This window comes from Mercenaria mercenaria, chromosome 4 (assembly GCF_021730395.1).
Source record: "Mercenaria mercenaria strain notata chromosome 4, MADL_Memer_1, whole genome shotgun sequence".
Lineage (NCBI taxonomy): Eukaryota > Metazoa > Mollusca > Bivalvia > Venerida > Veneridae > Mercenaria > Mercenaria mercenaria.
The window spans coordinates 66,284,194-66,305,854 of record NC_069364.1 but is presented as its reverse complement, the minus strand read 5'-3'; the positions used below and the strand labels follow the sequence as shown (position 1 = coordinate 66,305,854).

General features: G+C 36.5%; 2 protein-coding genes across 2 annotated transcripts; both read right to left on the bottom strand.

The window, feature by feature from the left end:
• Nucleotides 1–6,537: 6,537 nt before the first annotated feature.
• LOC123553455 (uncharacterized) lies at nucleotides 6,538–15,298 on the bottom strand. The gene is made up of 7 exons (XM_053542250.1): nucleotides 15,289–15,298; nucleotides 14,511–14,691; nucleotides 12,471–12,655; nucleotides 11,799–11,970; nucleotides 9,331–9,488; nucleotides 8,079–8,204; nucleotides 6,538–7,214 (listed from the first exon to the last, which is right to left on the bottom strand). Exons 1-7 carry the CDS (start codon nucleotides 15,296–15,298, stop codon nucleotides 6,538–6,540), a joined length of 1,509 nt encoding a protein of 502 aa, XP_053398225.1.
• Nucleotides 15,299–17,624: 2,326 nt separating this feature from the next.
• Nucleotides 17,625–21,045, bottom strand: LOC128556759 (uncharacterized). The gene is made up of 2 exons (XM_053542435.1): nucleotides 20,597–21,045; nucleotides 17,625–18,005 (listed from the first exon to the last, which is right to left on the bottom strand). The coding sequence occupies exons 1-2, from the start codon at nucleotides 20,907–20,909 to the stop codon at nucleotides 17,842–17,844; spliced, it is 477 nt and encodes a 158-aa protein (XP_053398410.1). The 5' UTR covers nucleotides 20,910–21,045; the 3' UTR covers nucleotides 17,625–17,841.
• Nucleotides 21,046–21,661: the final 616 nt, after the last annotated feature.

Here is a 21,661-nt window from a genome sequence, read left to right as displayed (position 1 = left end):
GTACAATATGGAATTTTTATCTGTCTCTTCATATTTAATTGTGAAATACAAGCCGATTTTTTACAGAATTTATATAGGTATATAATAAATGGCAATAACGATTGAATTGAATACGCTCATTAGGTAGATCGTAGCACTTCCGGTTGAGTATGCCCACTATGTAGAATACAGTACTAGCGATTTAGAACGCCTATTACGTAGAATGCAGCACTACCAACCGAATACTCTCAGTAGGAAGAATACAACACTACCGATGGAGTAAGCTCAGTTTGTAGTATGCAACACAATCGACTTATTACATCAATGGTAGATAACAGTACTACCAATTGAGCCGAGCACGCTCAATATGCAAAATACAGCACAACCGATTGCGTACGTTATACTAATCCCCAATGATAACGTGATTCCCGCCGAAACGCGAGGACGAGTCTAATTCATGATAACTGATGAAATAACCATTCATAATGCTTGCACATTAATTGACAAGCAAATATTTGTATTTCTTTCATTTCAAATGTCCAGTAAAAGTATATGGCAACATAGCTCAGTTGAATAAAATGCAGACAATAATTGGGTGTGAGCAGATCGTTTTGTGGGTTCGAATCCTCACGAGGGTTTTTTTTTCTTCAGATTTTTGTTTTTGTTTTTCATATTCGTTTTCATTTTTGCTTCCGTATTTTTGTTTCTTTCTTTGATGGTTTATTGTCGAGCACGCTTGCGTTGAGCTCGATATAGTCGCCATTTTCTGTGTATGTGCGTGCGTGCGTCTGTCCGATTTTGTCCGGACCATAACTTTGACATGCATGGACCAAGCTTGTTTAGAGTTCGCATTAATATTTAACTCAATGAGAAGGCGTGTCATGCGCAAACCCCATGTTCCTATCTCAAAGGTCAAATTGAAGTTTGTCCGGAGCATTTCTCCTTCAGGCATGGTAGGATTTTGATGTAACTTGGCATGAATGTTCACCATTTTAAGACGGAGTGTCATGCGTAAGAAGCAGGTCCCTAGGTCAAAGGTCAAGGTCGCACTTAGAGGTCAAATGTGCTGGTGGGCTCGATACCCGTGGGCATACTTGTATTTGTATATATGTCTTTATATAGCACACTGGTATGTTCATTATTTGCATGGCTACCTGCATGCATTTAATCAATATCATCTTTGTTGTGTAATAAACTAAAAAACTATTCTGATCTGCAATATCGCCTTTAGATACCTCTCTGTCGTGTTGTCACAGAGCTCATGAAGGAATCTTAATATTTATGCAAAAGTGAAATAAAATTTAAAAAGAAATAAATGTCGATGCTGAGTTTCGAACCCACACGGCAAAAGATCTGTTGAATATGGACTGTATGCTTTACCACTGAGCTAATTCGTAACTAGTATAAAACTGGAAATATTTAGATTGTAACATTTTAGGAAAATGTTGAATTCCCTATGTTCCATTTTAATCTATTAATAGTCATGTTTGTAAATATCAAGTTATCGTTGGGGCATAGTATATCACAGCACGCTAGGGCTCATTGATTATTGCAACAATCATTTTATACGTAAACATGGCCGTTTTTTTTTAAAAAAACGCGTACATGTTTATGACTGTCTGGGACAAGTCGGTATGTCATTTTGTATTCTGTGACCTGGACCGTGATCCTTGATCAAAGGACATAAAAAGCTAACATGGGCTATCTCTTGACCATAGGAAAACGTTCGACGAAAATTGAGCGGCTATCGTCTTTAGTCTAGCAGTCACTGCAACCTTGACCCCTGATCTACTGACCAAAAACAAAAGTGATCATATACCAAACACAGGCAATCAGCCATCAGCCTATGAAGTTTGAGGGCTGTATGCCAAATTAAAATTACTGAGTTGAAGTCGATTTCATGATGAAGCTCATTGTGACCTTGAACTTTGACCCACTGAATCTCAAACAAAAGGATATATCTACTGACCACAAGCAATCATCCTGAGAAGTTTGGCTATTGTAAGCTTGAGCATTCTCTAGTTATTTAGCGGAACCCGTTTTCTGTCTCAAGGCCACTGTGCTATTGAACTTTGACCTACTGATCCTTAGAACAAGGTAGTTCATTTATTGGCTTCAGGCAATCATCTTATGAAGTCTGACAATTGTTAGACCAGGAAGTCTCTAGTAATTGATTGGAAACCAATCGACGGACAGACTGACCTCCCCGCAGTCTTTTCAAAGGGGGCATTAATATCAAACTGCAACTTACCATGCACGCTCTGGCGCGCACATTATAGCAATGAATATTGAGAAAATAAAATGCCACACTGTTATGTTATAGCAAGCTATGGCTCGCATATTATAGCAACTAATAATGTAAAGGTGAAATACTAAACTGGTTACATGCTGCAGCACGTTACGACTCGTACATTATAACAATGAATATTGTAAAGGTGAAATATCAAACTGGTTACATGCTGCAGCACGTTACGACTCGTACATTATAACAATGAATATTGTAAAGGTGAAATATCAAACTGGTTACATGCTGCAGCACGTTACGACTCGTAGATTATAACAATGAATATTGTAAAGGTGAAATATCAAACTGGTTACATGCTGCAGCACGCTACGGCTCGTACATTATGACACTGAATATCGTAAAAGAGAAATATCAAACTGGCTACATGCTGGAGCACGCTATGGCTCGTACATTATGACAATGAAAATTGTAAAAGGTGAAATATCAAACTGGTTACATGCTGTAGCACGCTATGGCTCGAATATTATAACAATGAAAATTGTAAAAGGTGAAATATCAAACTGGTTACATGCTGTAGCACGCTATGGCTCGTATATTATGACAATGAAAATTGCACGCTATGGCTCGTATATTATAACAATGAAAATTGTAAAAGGTGAAATATCAAACTGGCTACATGCTGTAGCACGCTATGGCTCGTATATTATGACAATGAAAATTGTAAAAGGTGAAATATCAAACTGGCTACATGCTGTAGCACGCTATGGCTCGTACATTATGACAATGAAAATTGTAAAAGGTGAAATATCAAACTGGTTACATGCTGCACGCTACGCTCGTACATTATGACAATGAAAATTGTAAAAGGTGAAATATCAAACTGGTTACATGCTGCAGCACACAATGGCTCGTACATTATGACAATGAATATTGTAAAAGGTGAAATATGAAACCGGTTACATGCAGCACGCTACGGCTCGTACATTATGACAATGAATATTGTAAAACGTAAAATATCAAACTGGTTACATGCTGCAGCACACAATGGCTCGTACATTATGACAATGAATATTGTAAAAGGTGAAATATGAAACCGGTTACATGCAGCACGCTACGGCTCGTACATTATGACAATAAATATTCATATTCTTTTACAATATTCATTGTCATAAAAGTGAAAAATCAAACTGGTAACAGGCTGCAGTACGCTTTAGCTCGTACATCCAGTTGTTCCAGGTACATTGCAGCAATAAATAAAGTAAAAGTGACACATCAAATTGGTTACATGCTGCAGCACGCTTTAGCTCGTACATTATAGCAATAAATGTTGCAAAGGTGAAATATCAAATTGGTTACATGCTGCAGCACGCTTTAGCTCGTACATTATAGCAATAAATGTTGCAAAGGTGAAATATCAAATTGGTTACATGCTGCAGCACGCTTTAGCTCGTACATTATAGCAATAAATGTTGCAAAGGTGAAATATCAAATTGGTTACATGCTGCAGCACGCTTTAGCTCGTACATTATAGCAATAAATGTTGCAAAGGTGAACTATCTAATTGGTTACATGCTGCAGCACGTAACGGCTCGTACATTGTAACAATGGATATTGTTAAAGGTGAAATATCAAACTGGTAACAGGCTGCAGTGCGCTTTGGCTCGTACATTATAAGAATGAATATTGTAACGGATTACACATTGTAGCAATAAATATTGTAGAAATAAAATGCCAAACCGGTAAAGCATATTACAGCACGTTATGGCTAATAAATGATACAAATATAAACAACTATTGTAAAATAAATATCGAAATATAAAATATAATATCGAAATTAAACGAACTGGTATCGTAACAGCACTCTTACTGTAAAAAAATAAAACATCCAGCTGATAACATATACAGTAAAACAGCATGCTATGACTCGCATAAAATAGCAATAATAATTGTAAAAGTAAAATATTGAAGTGAGGGTGGCCAACCCACGTAACTTTTTGATATCATACACACGGAGAAATCGACTTGACTCAGGTAACGTAACATACTGTATTGCCTATATTTTCCTTATTACTTGACGGATATTTGACGGATATTTGATAAAATAAAGTGTGCCGAAAACAGCAAAATAAAACGAATGATTTCCTCCGCATATAACGTCTAGAATCAGTTCTCAGTAATTTTCCAAAACACTTCGTCCAAATGTGAAAGTGTATACCTTATCTACAGTAGACAGGACGATTTCTGCGTGTGTACAGTATTCTAAAGTCACGTGTGTTGGCCACCCTAAAAGTGGCGATAACACAATACGCTGTAGTTCAAATTATTATGGCGACAATTATATTGTAAAGGTAAAATTTCAAACTGGTAACATATTACAGCACAGTATCCCACACTGAGTCATATAAATACGGTTATTTCAAAAACAACGCAAATAATGTACAAGCATGTATAAGGATATGGCACATTTAAGAAAATAGAATAATGCTGCGTTTACATTAAGCCATGATGTCCACGATACCCACGATTTGAAAAATGCGCGGAGCTCACGATTTATTGCATGAATTTTGTATCACTACGCTTTCCAAAGCGTTCATACGCTCTCAGTGCGTTTTGTTGCTACCTGTAGCGTTTTGTTACGAAACCAACACGATTCTGGTAAAGATCTGCCCGATTTTCATCTCGTTCTCTCAAGTTCTCTTACGATTACCACGATATGTTATCACGTTTTGTCACGTTCTGTTCAGATCCCTTACGTTATCAAGTTCTGTTAAGCTCTCCTACGATTCATGGCCACGATTTGATCAAGACTGTCACGTTTTTAGTACGATTGGAGTATAAACAGGAGGCATTGGTCATCCTCTCATTCTCTCTAGAGATTCCAAAGAGGAACGAGCTATGCATCCAAGGGATGAAGAAGATGCTGAATTGGCATTTTTGATGTATGCCTATATAGTTCCGACAAGAAGAGACGGAACAGGGCATGATAGAAGAGAGTGGAAGGAGAAGAAGAAGGCCTAGGACCTGCTTGGTAAGACCACGGTTAAGTGTAAACCGAAGGCGCCAACTGGGACAATACTCTAAACTTCTCAACAGAGAACTGAGGCGTGAAGATGTTTTCTCCTACGTCACCTATGTAAGGATGCCTCCAGTTCTATTTGATGAGATCCTAGAAAGAATTGCACCAAGCATAGAGAGGCAAAGTACCAGACGAGAACCCCAATCATCTGGAATAAAGTTGGTCCTCACCAAGTTAATCAAGATCCTCCACGTTCTAGCATCAAGGTCTGATCCGCTACGTTAAAGTCTGTTTAGCTGTACTACGCTCTACTACGATTTCCACGTTCTATCACGCTCTCTCAAGATTTAACGATAAATCGGGATAATCGTGGAAAACTTTTTGACTGTCAAAAATTTTGTCACGATCTTTACGATCATCACGATTCCACCAATTCCCTCAAGATCACCACGATTCGATCTCACGACCCCCCCCTCCTCCCAACACGCTCACTACGCTTCTCTCAAATCGTAGACATCGTGGCTAAGTGTAAACGCAGCATAAATTAACAACATCTATTTTCAAGTTAATGAATCATAAAAAGTACACTGCAACTCATGAAGGAATGTATATACTGTTTTTTGTTGTTGTTGTTGTTGTTTTTTAAATCATGTACAAACTTCAGCATCCGCATGTAAAATATCAAAATATAACATTTAAATGTTTTTTTCTTTTCAATGTAAAGTTTGATACAAAAATTTACTAGGGTAATATAAAGGTCAAATGTCTATATCTAGTTTTATGATGGCTCCTCTATTTCCAAAGAATGACAGCAGTAGACCTCTGAGTTCTTTTTAAACAATTTTAATTTTTCACTGCAAGCGCTTTCAATTGTACATTTTACCCGCCATAAGGACATTGCTACATGGAGGCTTCTGTGGCCGGGTGCTTAAGGTCACTGACTTTCAATCGTTTCCCCCTCACCGATGTTAGTTCGAGCCTTACTCGGGGCGTTGACTTTTTCGCGTGAGGAAGCCATCCAACTGGCTTACGAAAGGTAGGTGGTTCCTCCCAGATGCCCGTCCGTGATGAAGTAATACCAGACGCACCTGGGGTCTTCCTCAACCATCAGAAGCTGGATAGTCGCCTTATGACCTATAATTGTGTGGGTGTTACGTTAAACAACAAAACAAACCAACAAGAAAAAAAAGCACACTGCACTATTTAGGATCCGTCAACAGCGGCCATAATGACCTTTTTCAGCGGCATTAGTAGTATTTAAAGAAAGGTATACTAATTAAGCTTTGTATTCTAGAAATCATAGCTCGTGCATTGTAATATATGATACTCGCTGTTGTTGCTGATAAGGCTGGAAACCACCACTGCTAGCAGTCGTCGATACACCTTGCTGTACTTGAAAGGGCTGACAGACACCACTCTGATAAGTTGAGTGTACTCCAGGTTGTTGGTAAGGCTGGAAACCACCACTCTGGCCTGCCGATGACACTCCTGGTTGCTGGTAAGATTGCAATCCACCACTGAGAGTTGTCGATGACACGCCCGTTTGCTGGTAAGGATGGACACCACCACTCTGACGTGCCAATGGCACTCCTGGTTGCTGGTAAGGTTGCAAACCACCATTGGGAGCGGTCGATGGCACGCCCGGTTGCTGGTAAGGTCGAGAGTCAACGCTTCCGGTAACAGTATGTTCCTGTTTAACTACAGTATTTCTTAGACGAGGAACTTTTTGATTCTTTACGCCATCAGGCCTTTGTTGTGTTTTCCGAATATTTTCTCTGTTTCCATTCTGCTGAATTCCATTTGCTCTTAATGGGACGACAGTATTTGCATCGATTTTAGATTGTATTTCATCTAATGTTTTGCTTTGTTTCAGATATAAGACAAGAGCTGTCACAATCGATGACAACAGCAACATACCACCCCCATAACGGAATAATTTCTTCCAATCGTCCTCTTTTTCGTCGTCTGTCTCATCTGATAATAAAAAAAAATAACATTTGATATAAACACGTTGGCATTTCTTAAATATATAGTTTATTTATTTCTAATTTGTAAATATAATAGGAGTCGTAAAGCATAATTTTTTGGGGTTATCTGTGTTTAAAACAACAAGAGAAACTTCGTCCCAACAAAAGATAAAAGGTAGGGCTAGATTTCCCGGAAACACAGAATACACCAAACAATGCCACAGAGCCGTTCATCGCAAAGTATGCAAAAAAAAAAAAAAAAAAAAAAAAAAAACAACATTAAGGTTACAAAAAGAGAGAAATCAAGATTTTAAAAGTTCTGAAAACAGCCGATTTCAATAATTCAATATGAAAGTATCCGTAACTTTAAACCAAGGCGAAATTTTCATTCAAATAATTAAAAAAAAACAACTATAGTATCTTCTTGTTTTCTGATTAATATAAAATACATTATCAACTTAACTAATAACTTGTGTTATTTTAATGACCAAACTATTATGCTTTGGACATTCATATTGGTATCAGGCCACTATGACTGTCCTGGTATTTAAAAGTTAAAACTAAAATTAGATATTAACATTATTGGGATAATGAAAATAAAAAGCCGTGCCATGAGAAAACCAACATAGTGGCTTTGCGACCAGCATGGATCCAGACCAGCCTGCGCATCCGCGCAGTCTGGTCAGGACCCATGCTGTTCGCTAACAGTATCTCTAATTCCAATAGGCTTTGAAAGCGAACAGCATGGATCCTGACCAGACTGCCCGGATGCGCAGGCTGGTCTGGATCCATGCTGGTCGCAAAGCCACTATGTTTGTTTTCTCATGACACGGCTCGAATGATTCAAATTAAAATTTAGCTTCTTTATTACATCCAATTTCATTTGAAATGAGTCCTCCAAGTCCTACAAACATCAGTATCAGACCCTCAACAATTCGTACATTTTCCCATCCAAATTCTTGTGGGATTGCGTCATCTCTTATCCCTTCGCAAAATGCTGAAGAAGAATTAAAGAAAAATGATAAGGTCCCATTGTTATTATTCTTTCGAAGAAATGGTTAATGTTAAATGATGATACATTTTAGTCAAACGGTCATGCGCGCAAGCGTGTGTTTATGAGAAGGGTGGGCTGATGGAATGCTGTTCGGCCCTACCTCACTTCCCCACCTATGTTTCAGAAAGATCAAAATAAGGTATTTACTCTGCATTCATTGTCTAACAACACTACACAAAATGTTGGATAAAGAATTCAAGTATGTTATAAGTAGTCCAGTTGAGCTTTATTACCCGTAAGGAACATTTTATGGAATATTTTTTTGAAAGGTTTACTTTATAACATAATGCCATTCCTGTTATCAGAAATAACTTGAATTAAGTGTCTGTTCCATACACCAAAAACTAAAAGCTATCTAAAATGAAAAGATATACACTAAACAAAAATGCAGAGTAATCCGCTAAACCGTCGAACTCTGCTTCGGTTAATTTATAATTCTGAAAACACCACCATAATTGAATGATAGAGTTGTAAGTAATATTATGTGCTAATGAGCTGTTGATAAGACTCCAAATAATAAGTTCCTTAAAATCAACTTCAGAAAACAACAGAATTACAAGGAAACCCTGAAATATGGCGAAAATAACATATTCGTAACAATTTAATATAGAGTTTGGGAAATATATGTAGAAAACATGTTTTTGATATTTTTAAAAGTGAGAAGACTTTAATTCAATTTTCATGCCAAATAACAATGCGCATGCGAAAAGCATTTATTTGGACATACTGCAAAATGTAATGACTATCTGTTTTCATAAAATAACATTTTTTAGCTGGGATACATTCTCTGGAAGGTCCGTTATATCTCCCTGATATTGTCTTTGACAGTCTCAGCACTTAGCACGTTTGTTCAGTGTAGCAATGACCTCGATGTATACATCACTTTAAGTAAGGTTTATAATATAGGTTTTTATAAGTTTTATATATATATATATATATATATATATATATATATATATATATATATATATATATATATATATATATATATATATATGTGTGTGTTAAAATAATTACACAATTTTCCATTAATTTTATCATTAAGCTTCAAAAATTAAAGTATTCTCACCGAAGAATGTGGCAAATAGTAAACTAAATGGGAAGAAGTAGCCAAATTTTACTGCATGCGGTGCAATAAAGCAACCAATACCCATTGTAGCCGCTGCCACCATTAAAACACCGAATATAATGTTCATACGACCATCTTTTAATGTTCGAACATGTAACCTGAAACGATAAATTCGATAAATCGGACGATAATATATACTACAGTTGAAACTCGATATCTCAAATTCGCCTATCTCAGAATTCTGGCTATCTCGAAATTCCGCTATCTCGAAGATATTTAAGGTCCCTTCCCGAAAATACGTGCACAGAATATCATTTTAAATTGAATTTCAATTATCTTAAAGTAAATCGTTTGATCCCTTGGAATTGAAGATACTGATTATCAACTGTATGTATCCGGTGAATTTCAATAGTAATGGAACGACATTTGTGTTTATGGGTTTACCGAGAATGAAATAGTTTGAATAACAATACTCTGCTAGTATGTTACAATGACCCGTGTTAGTAGTTATTATTATTGACTACGTCTAGTTTATACTTACACTGTTATTGTAATCACAATTAAAATTCCATAGACTTAATACAAATCTTTTTGCATTTGAAAAATTCGAAAACATCATTGTAGTTAGGCCTATATGCTTTACACATAGTCAGTAGGCTGCATAGATGTGTAAAGTAAACAGAGACATGTAAGGTGTAAAGGAAACATGTCAACTTTCTCGATTCAAATGAATTTTCTAAATGTTGTTTGTCTGACATTTTCTGGGATTAAATCGACACTTTGAGACAAACACGCGTAATGATACAATAATAAGGAACGTCAATGGAGTCGCGAATCAGGAGAGGAAGCACTTACTGCAAGTTGAAAATAAAGGTAAGGTTGAAAAATATTATTTAATGTAAAAGCAGATAAAAATATTTTATAAGTTTCAGCCCATTCAACTTTGACTAAAACTGATTCGATGTCTTTTTTCCGGGAATGATGGTCAATGTGTATCACAGTCGATGAATACCAACTACAGGGCCAATTTGTACTGAAACGTTCACCAACAGCGCCAGCTCACGAGAATCTAATGTTTGTACATGTTTTTATCTGTTAAGGCATCCTCGAAATCGGCAAAAAACAACAACAAACAACAATGATCCAAAGCAGGGTTCATACGCCTCGTTTTCATGCAAGATACATGCATTTTACAATACAATTAGAAAGCACGAGTTTTAATGCGAAATTAGAACGCTTGCAATGTCAAAAACCGCGGTAATTTGTTTAAGAGATCTTTAATGTCGAAGGTATCTAGTAATGGATATAATAAATTTAATGCCGGAATGTGAAAGACGAAGAAAATTAAGAGTCGCCAGTCCGACATCGGACGAATAGGGCTTAATATATATACGAGAAAACGAGAAAATCCCATATAAGCGCAATGCATAATACGTCAAATACGGAATCCTGTTTGGGCCATTTATAATGTCGCCATCGCGTTTGTGGGGTCGACACACGACAACGCGAAGTGACATAGCGACATTACGAAGTGACACCAGACAATCGCAAACGACGGCGACAATCCCAAACGACAATGTCACGATATCCACTTTGAAATGTCGCCTTTCAAAAGCACGATATATCGCGATGTCACTTTGCGTTGTCGAGCGTCGTATCGCATTGTCGCTATGTCACTTCGTAATGTCGCGTGTGTCGACCCTGCAAACGCGACGGCGACATTATCAAACGACATGCGATAATCACAAACGACGCTCGACAACGCGAAGCGACATTTTCCAAATGTTGTATCGTATGTCGCGTGCCGCGGGTTCTGGTGAGGGTCGATGCGCGACAATTCCAAAAGATACACGACACGCGGAGTGACACTCGACAATACGAAGCGACATTTTCATAATGTCGTATCGCATGTCGCCCGTCCACAGGTGAAAGGGTAAGATAAAAAGCTGTATTTCCGTACTTTTCCGTACGTAAAATGTCCATGTTTTTCATTAACTTCAAATAATTGTAGAATGTTCCAAACACAAGATATTTTAATGAAATAACTTTTATGAATTAAATTCAAACATTGTCTAAACGGATATGTAACTTGTATAATTTTACCGGGATTGTCGCCGTCGTTTGCGATTGTCGGGTGTCACTTCGTAATGTCGCTATGTCACTTCGCGTTGTCGTGTGTCGACCCCACAAACGCGATGGCGACATTATAAATGGCCCCAACAGGATTCCGTAGTCAAAGGCGCATGGTGTGTGTGTGTATATACACACACACACATACACCATGCGCCTTTGAAGTATTATGTATTGCGCTTATATGGGATTTTCTCGTTTTTTTGTCTTTTTTTTTCGACTGCTAGCAACGGAGTTAACAATAATACATCGTTTATATTTCTTAGAAAACTGGATATGAAACAGTCACCATTGTATAAAGAACGTTTGAAACTATTTTTTATCATTATCATACAAACCGACTGCTGTCGTCATATGCTAATTTCTTGAACATCCAGGCGAGAAACATTCCAAATGCCAGACCGAGGGTTGGACTTAAAGCGTATAAGAGTGCTTTAGCTATGTTTTCGCCGATATCTAAACGGCCCGTCATGTCCGTGTCTGTGAATTGTGCTTGGGGTGTTTCTATACCTGAAAAATTATGCATGTTAATTGATGATGCTAAATCGTTTTTGTTTTGTTGTATTTAACGTATCACCGACACAACTATAGGATATATAGCGACTTTGCAGCTTTGATGGTGGAGGAAGACCTCATGTGCCAATTCGTGCATTATTTCAAAACCATTGACCTTCCATAAGTCAGCTGGATGTCTTCCTTGCATGAAGATTTCAACGCCTTGAGTGAGGCTCGAGCCTACACTTGTGAGGAGCAAGTGATTCGAAGTCAGCGACCTTAACCACTTGGCCACGGAGGCCTCTTTTTAGCCAAAGGGCACGGGTTTTAATTAAAAGATATATGTTATCATTAAAAAATTCGTTTGTTCTCCTCTTGAAGATGTTTTTATTGTATATCATGTATATCAAATTTATGATTTTAAGATATATATGCAGTGCTTTGAAGTCGGCGTAGCATGATAGAGGGGAGTATCTAGATACGACTTATTACTTTATATCTCTTTTAATACTTACCCCATTGGTAAAAGAAATATACGACGCAAGTCAACCAGAACAACACATTCCTTAAAAGGTCTTTCTTTGCTAGTCCAAGCGTTTTCTGAACAAATGTCACCGGTTTGTCATCTTTCATCTTTAGCCTGAGCTCTTTTAAAGTTAGACCAAGAATTCCTATGCCAATACACAAACCGGAGCAACCCCTGAAAAAATGTTGCAAATATACTATCAAATACAAATATGCACGTGTTCATTTATGAGATAATGTTATTGGACGATGTTCCTTAAGATGTTATTGGCACGCTAGGAGACGTATTGCCCGAAGGCAACAACCTCGTTTACAGCTGGTAAAGACGGTTTAAGAATATTTCTTTACGCATAGTCCGCTAAAACTATCATATATAGAGAAAAAACAAATGAAACGATAATTTGTATTAACTACTTTTGAACAAAAACAGTTGAAACATTGATTTTGTGTATCATTATAAAAATGTCTAGTATGCTTTACTCTGTACAATTTTTATTAGATCCGTTGTAATGCTATATAAAGTTGGGTTTTGCAGAACGCGACATTCATCATACTTTTAGACAATAATATTCACTACCTATGGTAAACGAGTTTTACAAAATGTTTATACTAGGTAAATAAGAAACTTACGAAACTGAAAATACCGAAAGTCTTACATCGGACCAGTATCATCTTGGCGATTTGTTCGAAACCGATGGACCGCCATCCTTTATTTTCCAAAGTTGCGTTATATTTGGAAGCTGCGAGTTAAGTTTGGTAAACACGTTTGTGTAATAAAAATAAATTAACTTTTAATGCAGCAAACTGTTGCAGCAAATGTTTCAATATGCACACTGATGCAGATGAGTTACCAGAACACTGGGTCACATAACCTCGAAGTTACAGATATTATGATTACGCATATATATATTAGGGAGTTTGACAAACATTCTCATCTAAGTACTATCCCCACGAATCGTTTTTTATACAGATTAACAAACCCACATATCATTTATTATTACATACTTGTCTTTATTCTCCGTTAAGTTTCACTGGTACCGGAAACGTCAATATTTTTCCATACACTGACGCCTGAATTTCATAGGCTGTGACTAAATACAGAGTTGGTGCACCTGTGATATATTACAGACTCCGGTATATACCGGATTAACTAAATTTGAAAGAAAATATCTTAAATGTATATATTTTGTTACCATGGTGATACTAGCCCTAACCTCTAGTCAGTATATTATGCATTTGATACTCTAAATGCGTGCGGACATGCAAAAAAATGAGTAATTTTGCCGTGCGCTCCAATGGATAATAATTCCGCGCAGGCGCAGAACGGCTGCACCAACTCTGCAATGAGAAACATTCAATTTCATATCGGGTGCGTGACGTAATTCAGTGTGTGTTGTTGCACTATTTTTTCTATTAGTTCAGTATTGTCAATCCTATTCAGGCTATTGAACATATTTATGATATTTACGTAATAGTTATGCGTGTAAATGCGTATGTAATAAAAAGGTTATTATCTTCGCATCGGGAAATATGCACTCGTTCTTCAGCGGAAGAATATTGCGCTCCTAAAGTCGCGCAATATTTCCACTAAAGAACTCGTGCATATTTCCCGATACAAAGCTAATAACCTATAAATATATTTTGCCTAGTTCTGACTGGAAAAATAAAAATACTTGTTGTATAAATGCAGCATGATACACACGCGTGTGCACGGGTAACGGGAAACATGACGAATAGGCATCTGGTGGTGCCATTTAAAGTTATATAAGAAGGGTTACTTTATAACTGGAAAATCTGCTGTTAAACAGTGGTATCTAAACTTCCTTATCTCTCTCTGCCTATATCTGCATTGTATCGTATTGTAATGTATACATATGAGGTAAAACCCTTGCTCTGGTCTTAACACCATATTGTCTAGGCATATCCACAAGGTTAAAGACTCTTTTGCCTCTCAATTTCACATATATTTGACAATTTATTAGTGAAGATAAACAGGTCAATACCAGTTAATTGTTGTAATAAATAATTACCTCAGAAAGGCTCTCCACTTCACTGTCACTTTAGATGAAGCGGTAATTAGTATGACAATAAGAATGAACTGTCCGACAAAATTGCCAAGTTTTGACAGAAATAATGCTTTCATTCTCTTTGTTGTAAAATACTCGAGTACCGGTATCAGAGCTCCAAGTTGAATGAAACTTATTCCTACCGCTGAAAAGAAATGTATTTAGAACACACACATTATTTTGTAAACTACTACTTGATTTCGGTTGCACAAACACTGTCCTAAAAGACTCGTGATATATCTCTGAAGGTATTTGTAAGCAGGTATTTCTTATTAAGGTAGTGGACCCATAGTAGCACTCGGCAATTTCCGCACGATTACGTATAACCTGTATCCTACGTCTGTATTCGTAATTTTAGGAATCGCATCAGGAAAATACGTATTCAATTGGAAATAACATTAATGCAATATTCTACCACGATCCGATTCGTTTTCCTTTTAAACAAAGAAGGCTGAAAACAGTGAATTATATGCTACAATTCACTGTTCTGACGTCACAATCATTACGTCATAGCGTCAAACGGCATAGCGGCGAGCTGGAAAAGAAACCGATTGAAAACGGGCAAATATTTAATGAATACCATCAAGGATGTACTTTAAAGTCCTTGGTAACGTGTTAGAATCGAAATTATATATCTCATTTAGTGATATGCACTTAAATAAAATCATTGTTTTTTTAGCGGGCGCAATTACGATGTTTGTCGTTGTGTCGCAATAGGACAAAATAAGGAAATCGCACAAACCAGCCGCCATAGCTCATCGACATGAGTTGCGGCAGTGTCGCTAAATGAGCAAAATGATGTGTAATGAAACATTGGTTGTATGCTTTAATGAGTACAAGAACGTGATTTTGAAATAAAATAACTATTACTGCATTAAGTTGAAAAATTAAAAAAATAAAAATAAAAAATAAATGAGCCGCGCCATGAGAAAACCAACATAGTGGGTTTGCGACCAGCATGGATCCAGACTAGCCTGCGCATCCGCGCAGTCTGGTCAGGATCCATGCTGTTCGCTAACAGTTTCTCTAATTGCAACAGGCTCTGAAAGCAAACAGCATGGATCCTGACCAGACTGCGCAGATGCGCAGGCTGATCAGGATCCATGCTGGTCGCAAACCCACTATGTTGGTTTTCTCATGGCACGGCTCAAATAAAAAGTACAAATGAAATTACGGATTTCAACCAATAGAATTTGTTAATGAGTAAATAATATCCGTTTTAGGAACAGGAATGGATCATGAACATCCGATATGAAAAAAAAAACGAGAAAAAAACCCCAACAAACAAACAAACAAAAAAGCAGTCAAGCAAATGCTTCCCCTAATCAAAACGAATTATTTTTACACAAATTCTACTCGATGCTACCTTTCCGCAACGATAACAGAAACGGCGCCTCACATACAGTGTTACAAAGTCTCACCATCATAATTTTGAATAAAATATTATGTGTGGGTAGTTCCCCTTTACATCGTTATAAGCTATATTACACTATGTAAGTGATTGGACGGTGATTTAGCAAGCAGCAATAATTTAAGCAGAAAGAAAAAAAGTCATGTTTTCTTCGTTCACATGCTTAACTTTCGTCGTCTTCTTAAAAGATTGTAGTTACGGTGCATACAATTATAAACATTACTATTTTTTTATAAACTGGAACGTACTCTATTGCTTAACGATATGTATAAACTTTAAAAATACCTACAATTTTTCGGTCTGCAATACAGTCTGTATTTCACTCAAGTAATGAATATAAAACTCTGTATTCAACCCCAGTTATACGCGGAACAATATCCAATGGTGGGAATATGTTTTAGTGCGAAGCTCCATGCACAAAAACGTTGACAGTTTTAAACGGGGGTTTGCAGCCATAATTGTTAAAAATTGTAGTCGCTTTTGGCAGCCAGTTTATGTATATAAAACAGTCAATTAAACAGTGCCTTGATCTGCAGTGATGCATTCAGATCTCGTGCATTTAACCTGACCCGGTCACACTCCGCGCAAGTGCCTCGTAAGATCAGGCCTCTAGCCGAATACAACATTGCGGGTCAAAGTACTGTTATAAAAAACCTACTGTACAGTCAAAGGTTATAATAAAATCACTTGAGTCCAATGAATCCTGCAATTATTACTAGTGACTGTCCTAGACAAAGCTGAGTAGCTGAAAGTTATTTTTTCCATTGTCAATCCATTCAGTATCATGAAACATTTTAAGGCTGTGGTATTTGGAGAGTTTTACATTTTTTGTGGACTTTGTCACAATTACTTTATTGTAGTTAGACCTTTCTTGTTATCTTATTTTCAGAAATGGATATTAAGTTGGTGAGCAACTGGTAGGTCTGTCAAATATTTTTACTGTCGGTATTCATGTAGTCGCTGATTAACACAATGGGTTTGAAATATACTGTTTAGTAAGTCAATGTCGCTAGCAAGTAAAAAACAATTTGAGATGCATTTAAAATCTTATTTCAGGGATTTTGGGTATGGGGAATTGATTTAAAATGAATTGAGATCTATCGGGCCTCCCAAGCATACACACACAAAAAAGAGGTTAAAACGTTTTCTGTATAGCATCAGTATTAGTTTCACATATGTTTTACCATTTTCGCACCGAGGCATACCTAGATGTGTATGGAAGCGTCTATGTGCCACATGCGTACAATAAAATGAAATCAGGATTCGCATCTCCTACCTAGGATGACTTGATATCTCATAAACTAAGTACTTCCTAAAATAGCTGAATAAGCGTAATAGTAATTTCATCCACCAATTAGGAATACATTGTTTCTATTTTATTTTTTTGTTTTTGTTTGGCTTAACGTCACACCGACACAATTATAGGTCATATGGCGAGTTTCCAGCTTTGATGGTGGAGGAAGACCCCAGGTGCCCCTCCGTGCATTATTCCATTACGAGCGGGCACCTGGGTAGAACCACCGACCTTCATTAAGCCAGCTGGATAGCTTCCTCACATGAATCAAAGATAATAGGTAAGGGTAGATTTCTCAGAAGCACAGAGCATCAAAACACAGCCTCAGAGCCACGCATTTGCAAAGTAGGCCCACAACAAAAAGAAGCTGTAATGGAAAATTATTACAGACGGGTTGCTTCAAAAATCTAACAAGTACATATTAATTTATGCCAAATATAGATAGACGGTCACGGAGGCTCCTGTTCCTAGTTAGTTCTATATAACCACTAGTTATATGATTGTTTTATATTGTCATTAATAAATTTATATAAAATAAGTGGTAAACAGATATTTATGAAACTCATAAAATAAGTTAAAATTTGTAAATTTTAAAACTTACCCACCGGCCCGTATAAGATAAATTTTATAAACTTTTCTGTATCATCGTCACCAAAGTAAGACAGGAAGAATAAGATTACCATAACAACACTAGCTCCAATGCAAACAGTTGCTTGGTAACCAAGAAATATCATTACAAGCGCAGCAAGTGGAGCTAAAAATAGACAAGAATACAACATGTAACGATGCACTAAGGTAGAAAATAATATACTTAGCTATTGTGCAAGATCATAGTTCCACTATTTCTTAACCAGATACACGAGATAGCAACGCAAAATTGTCAAAAATATCTAAATCAATATTATTCATGTAGATATTCTCTATATTCTAATAAGCACTGTAAAAAGCACAGCAATATTCCTTTTTGTTGTTTAGTCCAAGACATGCATTTGGAATTCTAGAGTAACGTCTTATACACATTGTGGTCATTAGTGTGGACCATATGCTGTATTATTCTACTTCTAGGATACTATATTGCATAAATTTTCGCATTGAAAAACAACCCTAGCAAGTACTGGTAGATTAGGTTTAGTATTTTACGATTTTTGACAAAAAAGCGCCACGATGTCAGAACATAGGTGTCAAAGTTCAGAACAGAGAATTTTTAACCAAGTTCATATATACATATATCTAACACAAACCTGTCGGCATTGAAGTTAAATGGTGTTGAAGACTCAGGTCAGAAATAAGAAAAAAATCTTTCATAATCGATTTTATTTTAGATACATTTGCATTACTTTGAGTTTGTTTGATTAAAATCTAATTGAATCTGCCATCAAATATCATTTAATTTTCAGGGTTTGGCTTGAATTTCTGTGAGGACATTTTGTGGACAGCGAGGCGTGTCCATAGATTTACCATACCACAAATTTACGGACGATATTCTTATCTGAAACCGATTAACATGTAGTTCCTTGTCCTCCATAAAATTTACGTAATTTAAGTCTGTATAACTTTTTGAAAGCTTCTGATATTCAACTTTATCAAAAAATACATTGCTTTAGTACATATTTGTCGTTATCTGTGTTTTATAACAAAAACAAAGCGTATGGAAATACACATGCTTGCTTTGATCACATGACCAAAACAATTCTTTATCACGTTACCAAAATAAACTTTAAATAACCTACAAAAATAGTACTTCAGCACCATCCCCTTGATTTGGTAAAAAAGGTTGAAATGCTTATTGATCAAAAGTAGTCTAACTAGAATCACCAAACTTAAGCTAACTGTTCATGCCCATTACCAGAAGCTGTCAACCGCTGTCCACATCAGTGCTTTGATTTCTATATTACATAAGTAACTGCAGATTATAAATCACCAATAAAACTATATGCTGGGAATAAGTTTAAGGTTCTGACATTAATTCTAGCAATGATAACCAGCCTATCGGTACCTTCACATACATGTCGTCTAAATGTAAGTAAAATTTGTAGTTGTTAATATTGCGGAAAGGGCTAAAAGAGCTTTACTTGAATAGCTTTTCCCTGGATTTTTAATTTTGTATTTTTAATATGTATGTGATGTCATTTAATCAACTGTACCCGACTTGATTATTATCATTGGAACTGTTGTGTAAAAGTCAGGTAAAACTGTGGAGTCATTAGTTTGTTGCCAAGGTGGCTGGTTAGAAAATATGTTGAGCGGGTAGTATTAGTTTGTTCATGATCCATACGTATATTTAACAAATAATTCATAGCAAAACCGTGTTTTAACACGATAGGCGGATAAACGTCGGGCTGCGCCCTCGTGAAATTATTTCGAACGACGTATAACTGCCCGAGAGTATAAAGAGTGTTCAAACACGGTTTTGCTATAAATTATTTCGATTCAAATATATCTTTTATTGTGAAATTTAAATAAAATATAATAGAACAGTTTATTGGCACATGTATGGCGCCAAATGGTAGGTAGTCACACTCTTTGTTCAAACATGCCAGGATCGGAAATAGTTATACGTCTTGTGGAATAGTTCCATTAGGACGCAAATGGTGGCGAACTATTCTGCAAAGCTGATGCCCAACTCCGTGTGTGTGTAAATTGATTAAGACAGTTATGCTGTGTGACCTTTCGTTTTAAAAATGTTTTAAGTAAAATATTTGATGAGATTTGAAATGGCGATTACGTGATTCGTAAATGGCGCTAATATAAACAAAATATCGTTGTGATGATTAAAGCATTGTTAGTCATTTATCAAATAATCAAGGTCTACGAGTGATTTTTTCATCAAATTTATCAAGGTTCAGTGTTCAGATGCTCAGGAATTGAACCACGAAGTCGTTAGTCCGAGTGGTTAAATATCTAAGCATCTGAATGATGCACGGTGGCAAATTAGACGATAAACCACGAGAAGGCATTGATTGTTTTCATTCTTACATGACCATTGAAATATTTTGATTAAACCATGCTGGACTTCATTTATGCGAATAGTAATGAACCGGGCGTCATGCGGCAATTTGACGTTATAATTGACGTCATAATGCTCTCTTAGAGGTCCGCGCGTCAACCGTTGTTAATCGCAGAATATACAGAACTTGTGTTTCTTCTTTTTTTAACTGGCAATCAAGTTGAGCCATAATTGAAATTAGAATTACTTTTATATTAGTTTATTTTTATATTTCTGTTACCTAATTTCAACAACTTATTTTACCTTCCCCAACCCCGATCCTCTTCCAGAACCAGTATTTATACCATTACTTAACATAATCACAACAGGCTATAAGGAAAAACATAGAACTGACTTACCATACAAATCTGAAAGTACAGTTAATTGCTCATCCATCTCATCTAGTGTGTCACTATCTATTCCTGTATCAGATGACATATCATCATCAAGAAGACATACTTGTATTAAAATTCGCAATATGCTGAATAGAGCATTAATTCCTGTACAAGCAAGCACAATCAGCCATGCCCGGAGTCCACCATCTGGCGGGCTTTCTAACGTGGTACCTTCTGCAGGAGGTTCGAGCTCCAGTGCTCCATCAGCGTGGCTGATTGTTTCTCCGGGCTCGTCGACGTCGGTCGGCATAGGTGAAGTAATGGTGTTTCTATCCATTTTGTTTTGGTTGCCATACGAACATAAAAGGTCCACTTACAGCGCTTTATTTGTAGTAAACTAAACTTTAAAATGTTTACGCCTAGATGCATATGAACACTTCCATCGCATTGTTTGCTGTCTTCAATTCAATTTGAATGCCTTTGTCCAATAACCGTTTCTACGTACATTGATTATCGGGTACAGATGTATGATGATTAATGATAATTGTTTCATGGAAAAATCGATTTCACTAGACATTGTTTCACTTTTGTGTTCGAAATAGCAAAGCAGACCATTGAACGTCCATTAACCAACTATGTACAGTGAAACCTGTACTGAAGATCACCCACAAACAGAGAACACCTGTCTCCAGAGACCATACGTTGTTTTTCCCCATGTATGATTTAAACAACTTTAGAGTAGTTCAACCTGTTAATTAAGACCACCTGCAAATAAAAGACCATATTTAAGGTTTCCTTATGATTTCCTTTAAAGGCAGGTTTGACTGTTCAAAATATTCACCCTAGTAACGAAAAGATATTTTCTAATTGTGTTTAACTTATACCCAGATGCACATTCATTTTATAATGTAACTAAGCGACTCCTTTTGAAAATAGTATTATAAACATACAAATATTTGTTTATAAAATTAGTAAAACCAATGTTATTGTATATTGTGTTTTTGTTTTATTCCATTTTTAAATCTTTATTCTTATTATTTGATTTAATTTATGTTTTATGTTTGTTCACTCTATATATTTGCCGTATGC